Here is a 17873-nt window from a genome sequence, read left to right as displayed (position 1 = left end):
CCTTGATATGGAAATAACACTAAGATTAGAATTTATGGAATTTGTGTATAATACATAAAATATTTGGCCTAGTGACAATTGCTTCATTTTTTCCATTTGGAGAGGCACTCCAAGTACTAGACAATAAAATTCATGCATTTGTCATGAGACAACTCACACACGGTGCTTTTTCCATCGTAATATTATGTTCAAGCCCTTATAATTTTTAAGGAATATGATTTACTTAATAGTTAAATTTCAACAAGTTACGGATTTTAGATATCGACTATTGCTTTTAGAGAAGGGTTGACTGGGTGCTTTAGTTGTTCACTAGTGTCACACCCCCGACCCGAGATTTTGAATCGAGAGTCATGGCAACCGCTGCATACTCATAGAAAACTCTTCCTATAAGCATGCAAGGCATCTTATCATACTATCCTAAAACAACAGCGGAATAATTAGTCAACAATTTAAATCTAAATATAACGACCTAAATTTTTTTTTAATATCTCAATAAATTCAACAACGATTCAAAGGCTTTGCATCAAAATCAATAAGCCTTTCAACCTAAAATAAAAGTATGAAGATTCTGCTTCTGATCACTCTTCCATTCATATCTTGTATCATCTTAATTCTTCAACATCTGTAAAAATAGTAAAATAGGAGGTAATGAGCTAGACAGCCCAGTAAGCAATGATCACTTCTTAACAGATTTCATCAGTATTTAAGTAAATAATCATTTATAGAAAATAACATATAGAGTTCATCAATTCAAAATCAATTTCAATTATGCAATATAATTCATGCCAAATTCATTTTTTTTTGAAAATTCAAGTTTCTTTCGAGATTTTAATTTCTTTCGTTCTTAAATTCTTTTCGTCAACCATGAGCTATGACCATATTTTTCCTGTGGCAGGATGATAATACCGCCTATCTGCTTGCGGTAGGCTGCGAATTATCTGACAGCCATGTCCTTTGGAACCGCTGGTCTCGCTGGCGGTTTGTCGCTGGTCTCTCTGGCGACATGTCGCTGGTCTCACTGGTGACATAAACCCTCAGGACAATCAATTGCCAACGTATATGCCCCCATTGGCAGGGTCCTTTACATAGTCAGGTTGTCAATTCTTATTGTTTCTTATATCATAATTCTTCATAAATCATGTTTCATATTCTAATTTTGATAATAAAACATATAATCATGTAATATCGAAATCAATCAATATAATGCATCATGAAATCAATATGTTCAATCATGCTTCATCATAACATTTCAAATAAGATATTTTCATAGCAAAATACCATTCATCCAATTCATGCATCGTTTCACAAATCATGTCAGAAAAATACATTATAATTTATCGATAAATCTAGAAAAAGTGAAACATTACTTACCTCGAACGCATTCCAATAAATCTATATAATTCTATAAATTTTCTTCCAAAAATTCTGTTCGTAGATCATATCGCGATATCCCATGATCAAATATCCACAATCCTATACAGAATCAATTTCAATAATTAGAAAGAATACGAATACCATATTTCAACGGTTTAGATTGGGTCCGATCATCTAATTTCATCTAATGAAAATCTAATTAGAACCTAAACGATCCAAAATTTGACTATCAGATCAAATCAGATTCGAAGTGATAGGATCGAGATTTCTTCATCGATTTCATAAAATCAAGTGGAGAGAGAAAATCAGAGGAGAGAGAATTCATGAGGTACAATTCGAATTGATCATGTGACACAATCCAACATTACGATTGATCCAATATCTCGATTGGTGAAATCAACATGATCAAATCAAGTCATGGCTAGATCGAAATCATGGATGATCAAATCTAAAGATTCATGGTCTGATTAAGGTGGGTGCCAATACGCTGTCTGACAATCATGGATCAGGATTCTTCATTAGAATCAGATCAAGACTATTAAAAGAAATTTTTTCATTCACTAACCTTTTTTTTAGAAAGAGAATCAATCAAGAGAGAGAATATTTTAGAGAAAAAAAAATTTAGAGAGAGAAAATTTTAGAGAGAGAAAATTTTAGAGAGAGAAAGTAGAGAGAGTAAGTCCAATTCTAGAGAGAGAAAATACTAGTTCAGGCTGAAGAGAGAAGAAAGAGAGAGAAACTCTCTTTCTCATATTTTATTATTTATATCATTATTTATTAATTAATTTAATGATTTTTCTTTTCTTTTCTTTTCTCTCTTTTTTTTTCTTTTTCTTCACAGAAGAGAGAGGAGAAAATCATATTTTTTATTATTATATTATTATTATTTTATTTTTTTCTTTTCTTTTCCTTTTCCTTTTTCTTTTCTTTTTCTTCTTTTTCTTTTCTTTTTCTTTTTCTTTTCCTTCTTCTTCTTCTTCTTTTCTTCTTTCCCGTGGGTTTCTTTTGGGCTGAAACAGGGGACCTTGAGGTCCCCTCAATGGCTGGCCGGCCGGTGGCGTAGCCGGCGTGGGGCGGCCATCGGCAAGAGGAGAGACGATCTGCGGCAAGAGGAGGTCAAACCGCTGGTCGGCGGTGACCACCGGTGACAGAAAAATGGCAAAAAGGAAGATTCTTCCGCAATAAAATCCGGCGACTTCGGTCGCCGGCGAGCATGCACATCGGTACGGGAAGGAAGGGGGAGGAGAGAGGAAGGGGAGGAAGCTTACCTCCGACACCGGCGAGGCTTTTCCGGCGAGAAATTGGATGGCACAAGGACGGGTCTCCATGAGGAATTTCTGGCGATTGCCGCCGTTTTGCCTCGGGATTCTTTGGTAAGAAGAAGGGAGAAGGGTCTCCCCTTTAAATAGAACCAAAGGAGAGGAGTTTGACTCCTCTCCGGTGAGGTTTCCGACTCCGATTAGGAGCCGGTCGGGAGAAGAAGACTCCCTGCGGGAGTCTTCATCATTTTTTTTTTTTGGTTTGTTTGGGTTGGCTGGGCTATCACATTCTTCCCCTCTAAAAAAAATTTCGTCCTCGAAATTTTTCTTGCATGAGTCTTCATAGTTTCTTACTTGAATCTCATCCACAAATATTCTAATTCTTGATATAAATTCATTCTTAAATCATTTCATAAGAAAAAGTTGGTACATCAAATATCTATCTGAAACGGAACCATTCATTTTCTTATTTATCAAGATCCATGTCTCAAAGATTTTTAATGTTTCAAGATTTTGAAATTATGATCTCATTTCCTATAAAATTAATGTTCTATATCTCATGACTAGATCAAAATCAAATCTATCTCTTGTGAATAGAAGAAGGTCAATGTCGCTATTCTTGCATAAGAACTTCATTCATCATCATCATTCATTTTTTTTATTTATTTATTTCAAAATATGAACCACTCTTAATTTCAACCCATCATAAGATAGGAAAACATACTTCTATGAATCATATGATGACATCCCAATCAATCAAAATTTAAAAATATTTTTTCTTATTCGTACTTTCAAAGGTTGAAGATTTATCATTTCAATCTCATTCTCGAATTTTTGATATTTAATTCTCGATGCAACTTCATCATTAAGTCATTTCATAAAGATCAATATCACCATTGTTGATTGAATCAATATCACTATTTCTAGTCATCGAAATTTTCTTATTCAAACCCTCAAACTCTTAAATATTCTAATTCTTGAAGCAAATTTCATCATTAAGTCATTCCATAATAAAAATCAATAACTCAAAAATTGATCTAAATTAAAACTATATTTTTCTTATAACCAAAATTAATGTCTCTATTCTAAGTAAGTATATCAATTTTCTTTATCTAAACATTAATAACTCTTAATTAATCGATTCATTATCAAATTAAATTATAAATAACTCCAATCCATCTTTTGTAAAACAATCGTCAATATTAATAGATAACCTCAATCTTTTCCATTCAGTCAGAGAAATAATAATGATCAAAAAAGTCCAAACTTCAAATTTTATTATACTCTGGAGATAAATATTTGAGTATAATAATCTAAGATCGAAATCATCATTCGATAAACAATCTCAAATTTTTCCTAATAAATAAAAAATTATAAAATTTAATTCTAGGATAGAGAAAATTTATCTCTAAATATTCTAAATCTAAAATCAAAAATCAAAGGTCCACTCATCCTAGAATTAGGATGCTAAATATTTTTTTGTAGCATAGTAGGTGGAAGCATTACTTTAAAAATCTCATTAGGATATCTAAAATAACTCAAATAAAATATTATTCTTTCTAATATCAATAAATTTCTTGTATCAAACCATATTATCTATCATAATTCTTTAACTCAAGGGTCAACATTCCTGACTTACTCAAAGTAATCCAGATTACCATGCTTCCGCTGCGCACTCTGATCTAACAATCAAATTTTTTTTTTTTTAGGTTCACCAAAAAAAGTTTGATCAAATTATTTCTTTATCCTAAAATTTCAAATTTCAATTGAAATCAAAGATTAACTTTCGATTCTCATTCATACTTTTACTGGTATACAATAATCTTGATTAATCCTTGAGTCCAATATCATACTTAACCATCATATAGATTTACTAAAATCAATATGAATCAAATCTCAATTCTCATATCAATTCGATTCGATAATTTTCAAACCAAAAATCCTTATAAGTCAAATTAATGAAGAAAAAAAAATCCTTCGATGCTTCACCAAATTTGGACATAATCTTAATATATAAGAACTTCAAATCATTATTTTTTTCTAAAATTTCTATCATCAGGATCTTCAATATCTATCAAATATCCTTTCATAACAATCATACAAGCTTCAAAAAAATCAAATCTCCATTTAATAGTAGATTCAATTAGGGATCTTATTAACAGAAGCAAAGGAACTCCATATCAATTCCTAAATCTCAAATTTCTAAATTATAAATTCACATGGATCTCTTAATCTGAAATAAATATAAATCAGATCTTTTATCTTAATCTAAAGATATCAATTTTTCATTAACAACCTCAACAATAATATCAAAAATCTCTTGATCAACTTAGATATGAAATCTTTAAATTAAAATTTTATACACATCATGTAGTCTCCAAGAGACATAATAAGATCCATTATTTAGATCTAAGGATGATGATTAAAGCTTTCAATACAATGAATATTCTACAACCTCATAATCAATTTCATCAATAAGAAATAGGTTTCTTTGCAATATCTTCAAATATGCATTCATCCTAATATGCCACTTTATATATAATCCACATACCAAATTCACTTTCGATAAATATTCCAATCAAGCATCATAAAAAAAAAATTTCTTAGCCCATTCTGGAATAATATTTTATTATCAAATCTTTATCTTGTCAATAATAGTCAACTTCTCAACTAAAAGTAATATCATAGTATTATTCTCACATCGAATTTAAATTTATGATTCACTTGAATAACCTATGATCAAATTAATAACCATAATACACAATAAAACTTTATGTCAATCCTTTTGTGATTACTTTCAATCAAGATCTAACTAATCATATCATGATCTATAGATCATCTATCATATTTCAAATTCTATATGTTATAATCTCTTGTGATCTTTTCATATATAATCCCAATGTTTAATCAAAATTTATAATTATTTCTCCCACTATAATCATCAAAGATCTACACTATAATGTCTCTGGTGTCTATCCACTTACATCCATTCTATGTCTGATTCTATGTTTCATAATTCATCCACTTATGCTCTGATACCATATTAACTGTCACGCCCCCGACCCGAGATTTTGAATCGAGGGTCATGGCAACCGCCGCATACTCATAGAAAACTCTTCCTATAAGCATGCAAGGCATCTTATCATACTATCCTAAAATAATAGCGGAATAATTAGTCAACAATTTAAATCTAAAATATAACGACCTAAATTTTTTTTTTAATATCTCAATAAATTCAACAACGATTCAAAGGCTTTGCATCAAATTCAATAAGTCTTTCAACCTAAAATAAAAGTATGAAGATTCTGCTTCTGATCACTCTTCCATTTATATCTTGTATCATCTTAATTCTTCAACATCTGTAAAAATAGTAAAATAGGAGATAATGAGCTAGACAGCCCAGTAAGCAATGATCACTTCTTAACAGATTTCATCAGACATTTAAGTAAATAATCATTTATAGAAAATAAGCATATAGAGTTCATCAATTCAAAATCAATTTCAATTATGCAATATAATTCATGCCAAATTCATTTCTTTTTTGAAAATTCAAGTTTCTTTCGAGATTTCAATTTCTTTCGTTCTTAAATTCTTTTCGTCAACCATGAGCTATGACTATATTTTTCCTGTGGCAGGGTCATAATACCGTGTATCTGCTTGCGATAGGCTGCGAATTATCTGGCAGCCATATCCTTTGGAACCGCTGGTCTCGCTGGCGGTTTGTTGCTGGTCTCTCTGGCGACTGTCGCTGGTCTCGCTGGTGACATAAACCCTCAGGACAATCAATTACCAATGTATATGCCCCCATTGGCAGGGTCCTTTACATAGTCAGGTTGTCAATTCTTATTGTTTCTTATATCATAATTCTTCATAAATCATGTTTCATATTCTAATTTCGATAATAAAACATATAATCATGTAATATCGAAATCAATCAATATAATGCATCATGAAAACAATATGTTCAATCATGCTTCATCATAACATTTCAAATAAGATATTTTCATAGCAAAATATCATTCATCCAATTCATGCATCGTTTCACAAATCATGTCAGAAAAATATATTATAATTTATCGATAAATCTAAAAAAAGTGAAACATTACTTACCTCGAACGTATTCCAATAAATCCACATAATTCTATAAATTTTCTTCCAAAAATTCTGTTCGTAGATCATATCGCGATATCCCATGATCAAACATCCACAATCCTATACAGAATCAATTTTAATAATTAGAAAGAATACGAATACCATATTTCAACGATTTAGATTGGGTCCAATCATCTAATTTCATCTAATCAAAATCTAATTAGGACCTAAACGATCCAAAGTTTGACTATCAGATCAAATTGGATTCGAAGTAATAGGACCGAGATTTCTTCATCGATTTTATAAAATCAAGTGGAGAGAGAAAATCAGAGGAGAGAGAATTCATGAGGTACAATTCAAATTGATCATGTGACACAATCCAACATTATGATTGATCCAATATCTCGATTGGTGAAATCAACATGATCAAATCAAGTCATAGCTAGATCGAAATCATGGATGATCAAATCTAAAGATTCATGGTCTGATTAAGGTGGGTGCCAATACGCTGTCTGACAATCATGGATCAGGATTCTTCATTAGAATCAGATCAAGACTATTAAAAGAAATTTCTTCATTCACTAACCTTTTTTTAGAGAGAGAATCAATCAAGAGAGAGAATATTTTAGAGAAAGAAAAATTTAGAGAGAGAAAATTTTAGAGAGAGAAAATCCAATTCTAGAGAGAGAAAATACTAGTTCAGGCTGAAGAGAGAGAGGGAAGAGAGAGAAACTCTCTTTCTCATATTTTATTATTTATATCATTATTTATTAATTAATTTAATGATTTTTTTTTCTTTTCTTTTCTCTCTTTTTTTTTTCTTTTTCTTCACGGAAGAGAGAGGAGAAAATTCTATTTTTTATTATTATATTATTATTATTTTATTTTCTTTTCTTTTTTTTCCTTTTCTTTTTCCTTTTTCTTTTCTTTTTCTTCTTTTTCTTTTCTTTTTCTTTTTCTTTTCCTTCTTCTTCTTCTTCTTTTCTTCTTTCCCGTGGGTTTCTTTTGGGCTGAAACAGGGGACCTTGAGGTCCCCTCGTTGGCTGGCCGGCCGGCGGCGTAGCCAACGTGGGGCGGCCGTCGGCAAGAGGAGAGACGATCTGCGGCAAGAGGAGGCCAAACCGGTGGTCGGTGGTGACCACCGGCGACGAAAAAATGACAAAAAGGAAGATTCTTCCGCAACAAAATCTGACGACTTCGGTCGCCGGCGAGCGTGCACATCGGTACGAAAAGGAAGGGGGAGGAGAGAGGAAGGGGAGGAAGCTTACCTCCGACGCCGGCGAGGCTTTTCCGACGAGAAATTGGATGGCACAAGGACGGGTCTCCGTGAGAAATTTTCGACGATTGCCGCCGTTTTGCCCCGGGATTCTTTGGTAGGAAGAAGAGAGAAGGGTCTCCCCTTTAAATAGAACCAAAGGAGAGGAGTTTGACTCCTCTCCGGTGAGGTTTCCAACTCCGATTAGGAGCCGGTCGGGAGAAGAAGACTCCCTGCGGGAGTCTTCATCATTTTTTTTTTTTTAGTTTGTTTGGGCTGGCTAGGCTATCACAACTAGATTCCTTATTACCAAAAGGAATTAGACTTTGGCTTTAGGATTATGCCTGAGCTGACTCAAGATCCATTGGGTAGCGCTAGGTTCGGGTCTTATCGTGTGGCCATGGCACCTTCTAGACTAGAAAGGGAAGCATCATGTAGGCACCATGCTCCTCATGGACGGTGTGTTCTTCTAGTGAAAGTTAGGGATGACAATGGATCGGGTATAAGTTGGGCAAGCCATTGCCTATATGTGTCCCATATTTGCTTTAACACATAATGTGATAGTTAGAGCTAGACGGGATGGATTGGACAATTTGGATTGGGTAAAACTACAAAAATAAATTTCTTTTGGTATATAATTAAAGAAATAAATAATATAAAAATAATCTTAGTACTTCATATAATATTAAACAAAATAAAAGCATAAAATATAGCAAACTAAATTTTTAATAATAATAGAAATATAATAAATAAAAATATTATTCTTTAAAAAGTCAAATAACCTTTAAACTAACAAAAGCAATTGACTAAAAAAATGAATAACTAAGTATTATGGCATATAACTATTTATATGTTCAATGTTTCCTACAAGTGGAGCAACCAAAGCAAATGATGGAGAGGGGAATTGTAAAGAGATATATATCCAAGTCATATTTAGGGTTGGTTTTTACCATTACCCGCAACCATCCTGGATCCGCTATAAGTTAGATAAAATCTGCTCCATTCAGATTAGCTCAAGTTCAATATCCAGTGTAGCAAAGTAAATTATCATCCCATTTGGTTGGGGATAATTTAGTATGTGAAAATGAATCCGATATCAAATTACCATACTTGGTATGAAAAATAGAAGAGAGAGATAATAAAGAAATTAATGGGCCTCTTGTTTATTTTTCGAAGATAGAAGGTAAACAAATACCATGAGAGTTGGTATTTGGTAAATTCTCAAATGGTGATAATTCATACTTGACAAAAATATCCATAATAAAGTCACATATGTAATCATTAAATTTATTTAATGTCTTCTCAAATTCATTCAATAAAAAGCTTTCGCAAAAGAATTAAGATGGAGATATGCAAAGGGCTATATGATTATAGTTATTATACAAAAACTAATTAAAAATGACAATACTATTTTAGTATTTAAAAAATAATTTTATATTAAAAAATTTATTTATAAATTTTATCATATTTCTATATAGATAAACGTCCAATCAAATATAGTAATTTTTTTCTAATGTTATTTTTTGAAGTAATTTTTCTACCAACCAAATATAGTAAAAATTATTTTACTTTATAATTTTTTTTTAGGAAATGATTCCTATGAATCATCAGATTACTTCATAATTTGATGCACCCCAACCGAACAGACCCTTAGTATAACTATTCTTCATAGACCTGAAGGAATATGTGGAGCTGTTGGCTAATTCGGTTGGCCCTATTGATTTTGATCTGGGTCCAGCCTGATTCGAGATAGGGGGAAATTTTTTGTGCACCGCGGGTGGTGTAGAAAATCCAACGTAGAGTGTACTGCTTTATATGATTAGTCCATATAGCCACCGCTTTTCAATATGTATTTAATACTTGCAGTTCTATTTTTTCATTTGAAAATTTTGAATGATAAGGATACTCCTATTCTTTGAAAAAAATTATGACATCCTATAGAATATTATGATATCCTACATCAAATTATGATTTTCTGCATACAAGATATTATAATATGGTCCAAAAAATTATAATATCCTATGGCATATTATAACATCCTGTGTCCAATTATGAGTTCCTGCATGCATAATGTCATAATATGGCTCAGGATGTCATAATATAAAAGAAGTATTTTTGTTCAACCATTTTTCAATACGTATTTAATGTCTGTAGTTCTATTTTTTTATTTAAAAATTTTGAATAATGAAAATGCTTCTGCTCTTTGAAAAAATTTATGATATTTTATAGCATATTATGACATCTCAGGTCAAAATTATGACTTCCTGCATGCAGGATGTCATAATATGGACATAAGATGTCATAATTTTTTTTAAAGATAGGAATATTTTCGTCATTCAAAATTTACAAATGAAAAAGTAGAACTATAAGCATTAAATGTGTATTGGAAAGTGGTGGCTACATGGACCAATCACATAAAGCAGTGTACTCCACGTCAGATTTTCTATACTGCCTACGGTGCACAAAGAATTTCTCTTTGAGCTGAGGGTTTGATTTTCAAGATAATAATCAGGCCCAAGTCCGAAACAAGTCAGAAAAATTAGTTTATCAGGCTGGGTTCCGACGGCGGCGTGGCCAGACCCAGTGCCAAGAATCTTTTCATCTTTTCAAGAAGGGAATCACACCCATTCATTTATACTCCCATGATTACGTGCTAGAGCTCCATCATGCAATACATGGCCATTTTTACGGTTTCGTATCACCATTTAATATAAATCTAAGTATATCCCATGCTAAGCCCACGCTGCCCTCCCACTCTTTCTCCGCTCTCCGTTTCTCCGTCGTCCATGTAACTCCAAGCACCTCCCTTCAGAATTACGTAGTAATTACATGCTTAGCAAATACTTAAAACTGCCCTTGTGATCTGAGTGTGGATATATAGTATGAATCTTTGTTGATAGGTCTTTTATTGTAAACTTAATTCGATTACATGCAACTTTTACGATTGATGTAATTTTGATGGCCATGCATAACTTACTTTTCATATAAATAGTTAACTGGATTATTCTTTCTTCATCACTTTTTTGGCCTTCTTTGGAAAGGGAAGGACCCTAACATTTGCTTTAACTCACCTACATTCATTATGATGACAAAAGATATGATATGTTATACAATTTAGGAACTCAGGTATCCAAAGAAACCTACAAAAGTAAATTTTCTAAATGGTTAATATTTAATTAAATGGTCTTTGGTTCTAGTGCATTTTACCGAATCATTAGCTTAAATGTGAATGTTAATTTGTAGATTTACCTTGAGTGGTGAAAAGGAGTGGATACTAGAAAAGAAGTTAGCAATTTAGCAGAATCTGAATTTTTTAATTAAAAAAATGGATAGGGCGCATGAGAAAATATGACGGTAACATGTGTTTGTTTAAAGTTACCCAAATTTTAAAATGAAATCATTTAGGGTGCACATGAAATATTATGATAAGTACATGTGTTTGTTTTAAGTACTATCCAAAGTTTAAATAAGATTATTTAGAATGGTTATCGTGAAGGAGAGCCTTGATTAATTCCTTGTTCTATTAGAATATTATGAGACCAAATGGTTGTCATAATTTTGTCAAGTATATGGTAGGGAAGCAATTAATGACAATTTTCACAAAGAGGAGATGACAATCATTTATTGTTCATAATTTTATTTTTAAGTCTATCTGTCACCCGAGGCTTTGTATCCAATATCTCTTTTATCCTATAATTTTTCATTAACTTAGCAAACTTTTTTTCAAAAATTATACATTAACTCAATGAACTCGGTGGTTCTCACCTTTCTACAAAGAAATCATCAAAAAAAAAAAAATATCGCCAGATATTTTCCTTAAGAATTTAACTTTATTTTTTTATGCAAAAATATTTTTGTCATAAAATGGTTAATTTTCTGCCTTACTAGTCACTACAAATATGTATTTATTAATGTACGAGGATATAAAATGGCCCAATAAGCTCCAAAGATAACTAATTTTGGAAAAAATAAATTGTATTTATGTAAAAATAAAAAATAAAGTGAATTTTTTTCTAAAATATCTTTAACCAGTAATTTGAACTTGAAAGTCAGGAGTATAACCTAATCTATTTCCCATTTCAATTTTTCTTTCCAAATTATAGTATATATAAAAATAATTTTGAAATACACACACACACACACACTTGAATTCCTACTTTAACATGGAAAATACTTCTGGGCATCTATTATGTGTAGAAAAAAAATTGGATCAACAACTACTTATTTAGTAATTTAATAGTCATTCAATCTCCATGTAATCCTATTGGAGATATTAATTTCATGCGTCATAGTAAGAAACATTTTACTCTAATGCCATTTGTCACGACCCAAGATCTCATTGAAAAAAACTAAGTAAAAAATATTATTTAGCTTTCTTGGTCTTATATAAGTATCCAAAATCTATCCGTTGCATAGTTGGTATGGGACTAAATACATGCTTGCATTGATCCTCATACCGGACCGAGTAGAATATCTAGGCTTACGAGATGATAATGGATTCAGTCATATCTTTTACATGAAAAAGTGATTAATCTTTTTTCATGACATCAATCATTGAATCACATCTTACATATATTTCAAAGCACTCAAATATCTTTTTTCCATCTGTCTATATAGATCTCGAAGTAAACATTGCATGATTCGATAATTTTTTTTTTGTTGGTTACAAGGGGTCAAAGACCCAACAACAGCTAGAAATGAAAAAATTGAACGCGTGATCTATCAACCAAAACAAGAGTACTTATTTCAGAAGGAAGCAAGGAAGCAGAATGAAAATCAATTGAATCTTATAGCCGAGCCAATCTATCAACAGGTTGGTTGGCTTCACGAAAAACATGGAATATGAAAAAGCTTAAAGAGTACAAACAAAGCTTGAAGTCAGCAAGGAGAGGGTGGCAAAAGCATCTGTTAAATTTAAATAATCTACCTTGATGAAGATCTGAGATTCATTTGATCACTACAGCCGAATCTCCTTCCAACTAAATAGATTTAAACCTAAACTAAAAAGTAGCAATAGTAAGGCCTTTCCATCTTACAAGGAGCTCAGCAAGTGGCATTGAAGGAGCTTAGATCTTTCTCGAGGCCGTAAACAAGATATTACCATTGTAGTCTTTAATAATATAGCTAATACCTGCTTCATCATTTATCCAAAAGCATCAAAATTTACCTTCACTATGCCATAGGGAGGGATATCCCAGAAACTAACTAATGAGGAGCGTTAGAAGAGCTCACAGAGCTGCCGGTATCCCAATGCTGTAGATCGTCGGTATTGGGCTATTATCCAACATATTAAAGTATTTATGTGCAAGATGATAGACTCATTGATATGTCGAACTTGAGTTCAGTTACTTATTCTGAAAGAGAAACTCATTTCTAAAGGTCCAATTAGCCCAAGTTGTATAAGAGATGGTAGTTTTATCATAATCAATTATAAGATTTCCTAACTAGCACTCAATTAGATCTTGGATGGAATTAACTCGAGAAATACTTGGATGGTGATTGGTAACTTCACTCCAGACTTGGAGTGCATAGAAGCATTCAATAAGTGTATATTAAATGCACTCAAAGTGTTTGTGACAAAGATTGCAGAACATATTATTGTGATATGAGAGATCTATAGATAGAAGTAAGTGTTCGCAAATCAAGCATCTCGGACCCATCTTCCAACAGAAAATTTTTAACTATTGGAGCACTTTTAACTTCCATACCCAATTAAAATTAATTCTATTCTTAGATTCAGCTGCTCTGTACGTCATGATGCAGACATCGATCTGTGGTCTTCAATGTAGTTGTCTTATTTGAAGCCAAAACTAGTCTATCACAGTAGCCACTAATAGGCAAAGAAATTAACATGATTTGACCCACTGTTCGATGGTTAATGTCATTTAAGAAGGAAACCGTTCTTTCACACGAAAGAAGCAATCTGAACCCGATGATAACAGTACATTACTGTTACTACCAAAAAAAGCAGTACATTACTCCATGGCAGTTTTGAAATGGAAGTTCCTGTGACTCTCAAAGTTAACATGGCAAAACTAGAGGTTGCTGTTCCACGTTGCGCCCAAAGATGGGCATCGGCTTATATATTGACGGCTATGATTACATGGTCTAAATGGTTGCTGTTCGGTAGACAACACCAAACCTTGGAGTACTCGAGGACATGGATCACTGTCGGATCAAGGACATATGTTCCCACACAACCTCCAAGAAAGGGCAGTCCATGATGGGACGCTATTGATTGGACGGTTAGATCCGTGAGCACATGGGAGGCAACGTCAGGCCTTAGTACGGGTGGATAAGTGCAACATAGGCTTCTCTGGTTACCTTTTGAGTAATTTCTCTGGCACACCACTTGTGCACATATGCTATTCTCTCAATTGAGCCATCCAATTCTAAAGTTCGGGAATCACATCTGAAATGAGGGCCACAGCTAACATACGAGCTCCTTGGGTAGTTATATATGTGTCTAATGAATATCACTCTAACATCTATATATCTCAAAATAATCAATATCTTAACTTAATGCTCTATCCTCTAATATGGAGATGCCAAAATTTTTCATAGTTTTTATGGTTTAGGTTTGGTGAACCCGATCATTTTGACAGATTGCATTCGAAATTCAAAGAAGAATAAATATTACTTGGCTCATTTCCTTCTTCTTTCTCCAATGAAACAGTTGTCTGAACATATGAAGCAAATTATTTTTTCAGAATGATCAAATTTATATACATATATATAAAAAAAAAAAAGATAATTCCTACCATGGTTCCAACGATCCAAAATTTTGAGAGAGGCGAACCAATGACAGTCACAATCTCAAACCTGCAGCATTTTGCTTACTAATGTATGTTTTTTACTATTGCACCAAGCAATGACCACTAGAAAGATACTTGGAGTTAGCGTTCTAGAAAAATCAGTGTTATCACGATGTCCGTCTTTTCTTCTCCTAACATACTTGTCCCATTTAATTCAGGATTAACCTACCCCTATGTAATGGTGGAATAAATATGTCCATACCTAGCTTCTAAAAATTACTTCATTTAGCCCAGCTACTCTGAATAACGGCCTAGAAACTAGAGGTGACACGGAAGAAGAACAAAGCCAGTGTTTTCTATAACCAAGAGCAACTTACTGTCTAATAGTTTGCAGGATTTAGTGAAACTTGAATGTCTCTCAATAAGTATTTACATCATTGTGCTGTATTATTATTCCGTGGACTGATTTAAGGACAGCACTGTGTTCTTATGGAAATATTTTATTTTACATGAGATTTTGAAATATGCTGAAAGTCAAGTGAGAGAAAGAGAAGTTGGCAGAGATGATATAGCTAATCTCAATTTTTAGGGATAATAGAAACCGTTAAAAGGGGAGTCACCTTATCCAAAAGTACAGACATGTGATTGGATGGTGTTTCTCACCTCTCCCCCTCTTTCCATTATAAAGGCTGACTGAAAGATCTGATTAGATGATAAGATCTACCACATCCAAACAGGTCTTAAAACATTACAAAATCCATCTATTTATACCAATCATTAATCTTCCCAATATATGACACATTAAGAAAGGCAATTCCGGCCGGGGACAAACCTCAAGCAAATATGAATATTTTCATGCAAAAGAATCCAAAGCTAAAGCATCTTTCCAAAATTTTGAAATATTAAACTATGCTCATCTTTGACAACACTCACTGTTGCACTATCCTAGCAATAGATGAGCAATGGGGTTTAGACTGGTGGGATAACGAATGAGATGATCCATCAATGAACAGCTGTGCAATCCATTTTTTAACTGTTGTTTGCCAACTTCGAGGATCACTGATATCAACGACTCTTTGGAAAGTCCAACTTTCATAATCTCTTAAAGTTGTGTCATTAGTATTTATTGGCTCGAAAACCCACTGAACCAGACATAATTAAGATATAAATTACTTCATTTCAATATTTAGTACTTGGTGTGTTGCATGTAGAGGTCGTCTAAGAGTGTTGATTAGCTGACTTGGTAAACTTACCATTGGATATCTGTGACCTAGATTCAAATCACATCCTCATCTGGAATTGGACCACACATCTAGCTATGCTCATTCTAAATATACTTTTTTTCTAAAGAGGCATAATGCATTCCCTATCTGTTGAGTATGTCTTGAGTTTACAAATTCTAAACAAGCAAAAAGAGTTCTTTTATCTGAATTAGAGCGTAGCGTAATTTTTACATCATATCTATCCCTACATCACATAAATATTATGTGTCGTAGCTCACTTCTCTTTTACCTTCTTATTTCATTGTTCTCCTTGTCTATCTTAACACCATTAAAAAAAAAAAAATTCTCGCCACCAACATTATGAATGCATGGATCATGACCATGGCCAGCATGGCTTGTACCATTTGTTCAAGAATTGCCTCCCTGCCCACTAAAATACTTGTAGAGCACTCACAGGATAGTTCTAAATTCAAACTATACCAGAACCAAAGAGAGGATAAATTTCAGGGACAGTCATCAGATACAAATTAAGGGGATAATATTTTACAAGACCCAGCCATAATATACAATTATATATATTTACGTTAAACCACCATCCTGGAGAAAATGGCCCTAAGATTAAACAGACCCGCATTGCTTCCAACGCGAACGCTTCCAGTGCTCCGGTCGCCGCCGGCCACCCCATCCTTACCCTCCCCACTACAACTCACCAGATTCCGATACCTGATGCATGTCTTCCTGGTCAAATCCATCATTCTAACTCCACCGCTGCCGCCTCCTTTCTTCGCATCGCTGCCATCTCTTCCGTGGGTTTTCTCCTCAAGTTCAGGAGGCTTGCAGTTCCTCCTGAGCTGCCAGACCGGGCTGGTCTGGCCAAGGTGGATGCCATCATTGAACCGGACCCGTCCCGGGTTGGAAGCCCACCTCCTCCTGGTGGTGGAGGCGGTGGTAGCCGGCTTCGAGGACTCTCCACGGGAGTTGCTCCGGGAGCAAGGCGTGCTACTGGCCTTGCGCCGGGCCACCATAACCTTGGCAGTGTTCCCGGTGCCGGCGTTTCCGGCGGAGCAGCTCCTCGAGAAGGGCCAGATGTTGATGACGAGCTCCGCGGCATGAGCGGCGCTGTTTCTTCTCTCCTTCTTCCTCACCCTCTCTGCCAACTTTCTCTCCCCTGCCTTCAAAATATCCATCCATCTCTTGGAGGAGGTGGTGGGAGGAGGGGAAATCGAGGAGTCTGGGGGAGGTGGTGGTGTGTCGGTGTTTGGTTCGGATGGGAGTTGGGTGGTGGAGTTGGGGTTGCGTTGGGAGGGAGGGAGGAGGTGGAGAGGGAGGAGGACGCCGTCGACGAAGAGTTCATCGGCGGTGAGAAGGTGAGGCTGGGGGATGGAGGGCTCTTTGCCAACCATCCAGAACTCGAACTCCGAGGAGGAGGAGGAGTCCATGGAGGGAGGTTGAGGTGGGGAACAAGTTAGATGAACCGGTAACAAAACAAGAACCAAGAGGAGAGTACTCATAAACTCAGTGAGAGAGTGTGCGTTTGGAGTTAGATCTGTCGCCGTCGCATGGTCTCCTTGGGGACCACCGTGTTACAATCCAAGATTGAAGTCTCTTGGAGGCTGTAAATGTGTCGGATTGATCTATGATCCAAATCAATCCTGACCAGCTAAGCTTGGAGCTGATCGAAATTTAGATTTATGGGTCGGGTATGGATAAAGAAGTCAATCCGTTTAAAAAGGGATATCATTTTTTTTCCCTTCTCAATCATCTAATTCCATCTTTGTATTAAGCAAAAGTGAAGGAGTCATGAGAATTAGCCCGAGGGGCTGCAAGATTGACCTTGTTAATGTTAAGTGCTACTTTGAACTTTTTTTTTTTTTAATTTGTAGATATGTTAAAATGTGATTTTTTTTTTTTTTTG

The 17873-nt window shown here is 34.3% G+C and overlaps 1 protein-coding gene across 1 annotated transcript; it reads right to left on the bottom strand.

Moving 5' to 3' along the window:
• Positions 1-16468: 16468 nt before the first annotated feature.
• Positions 16469-17513, bottom strand: LOC105049695 (uncharacterized). The gene has a single exon (XM_010929437.4). The coding sequence runs from the start codon at positions 17467-17469 to the stop codon at positions 16543-16545; it is 927 nt and encodes a 308-aa protein (XP_010927739.2). The 5' UTR covers positions 17470-17513; the 3' UTR covers positions 16469-16542.
• Between the last annotated feature and the right edge of the window lie 360 nt (positions 17514-17873).

This window comes from Elaeis guineensis, chromosome 8 (assembly GCF_000442705.2).
Source record: "Elaeis guineensis isolate ETL-2024a chromosome 8, EG11, whole genome shotgun sequence".
In the NCBI taxonomy this organism is placed as follows: domain Eukaryota; kingdom Viridiplantae; phylum Streptophyta; class Magnoliopsida; order Arecales; family Arecaceae; genus Elaeis; species Elaeis guineensis.
Note: the sequence above shows the minus strand (reverse complement) of the source record. Positions and strands in the feature narration are given on the sequence as shown.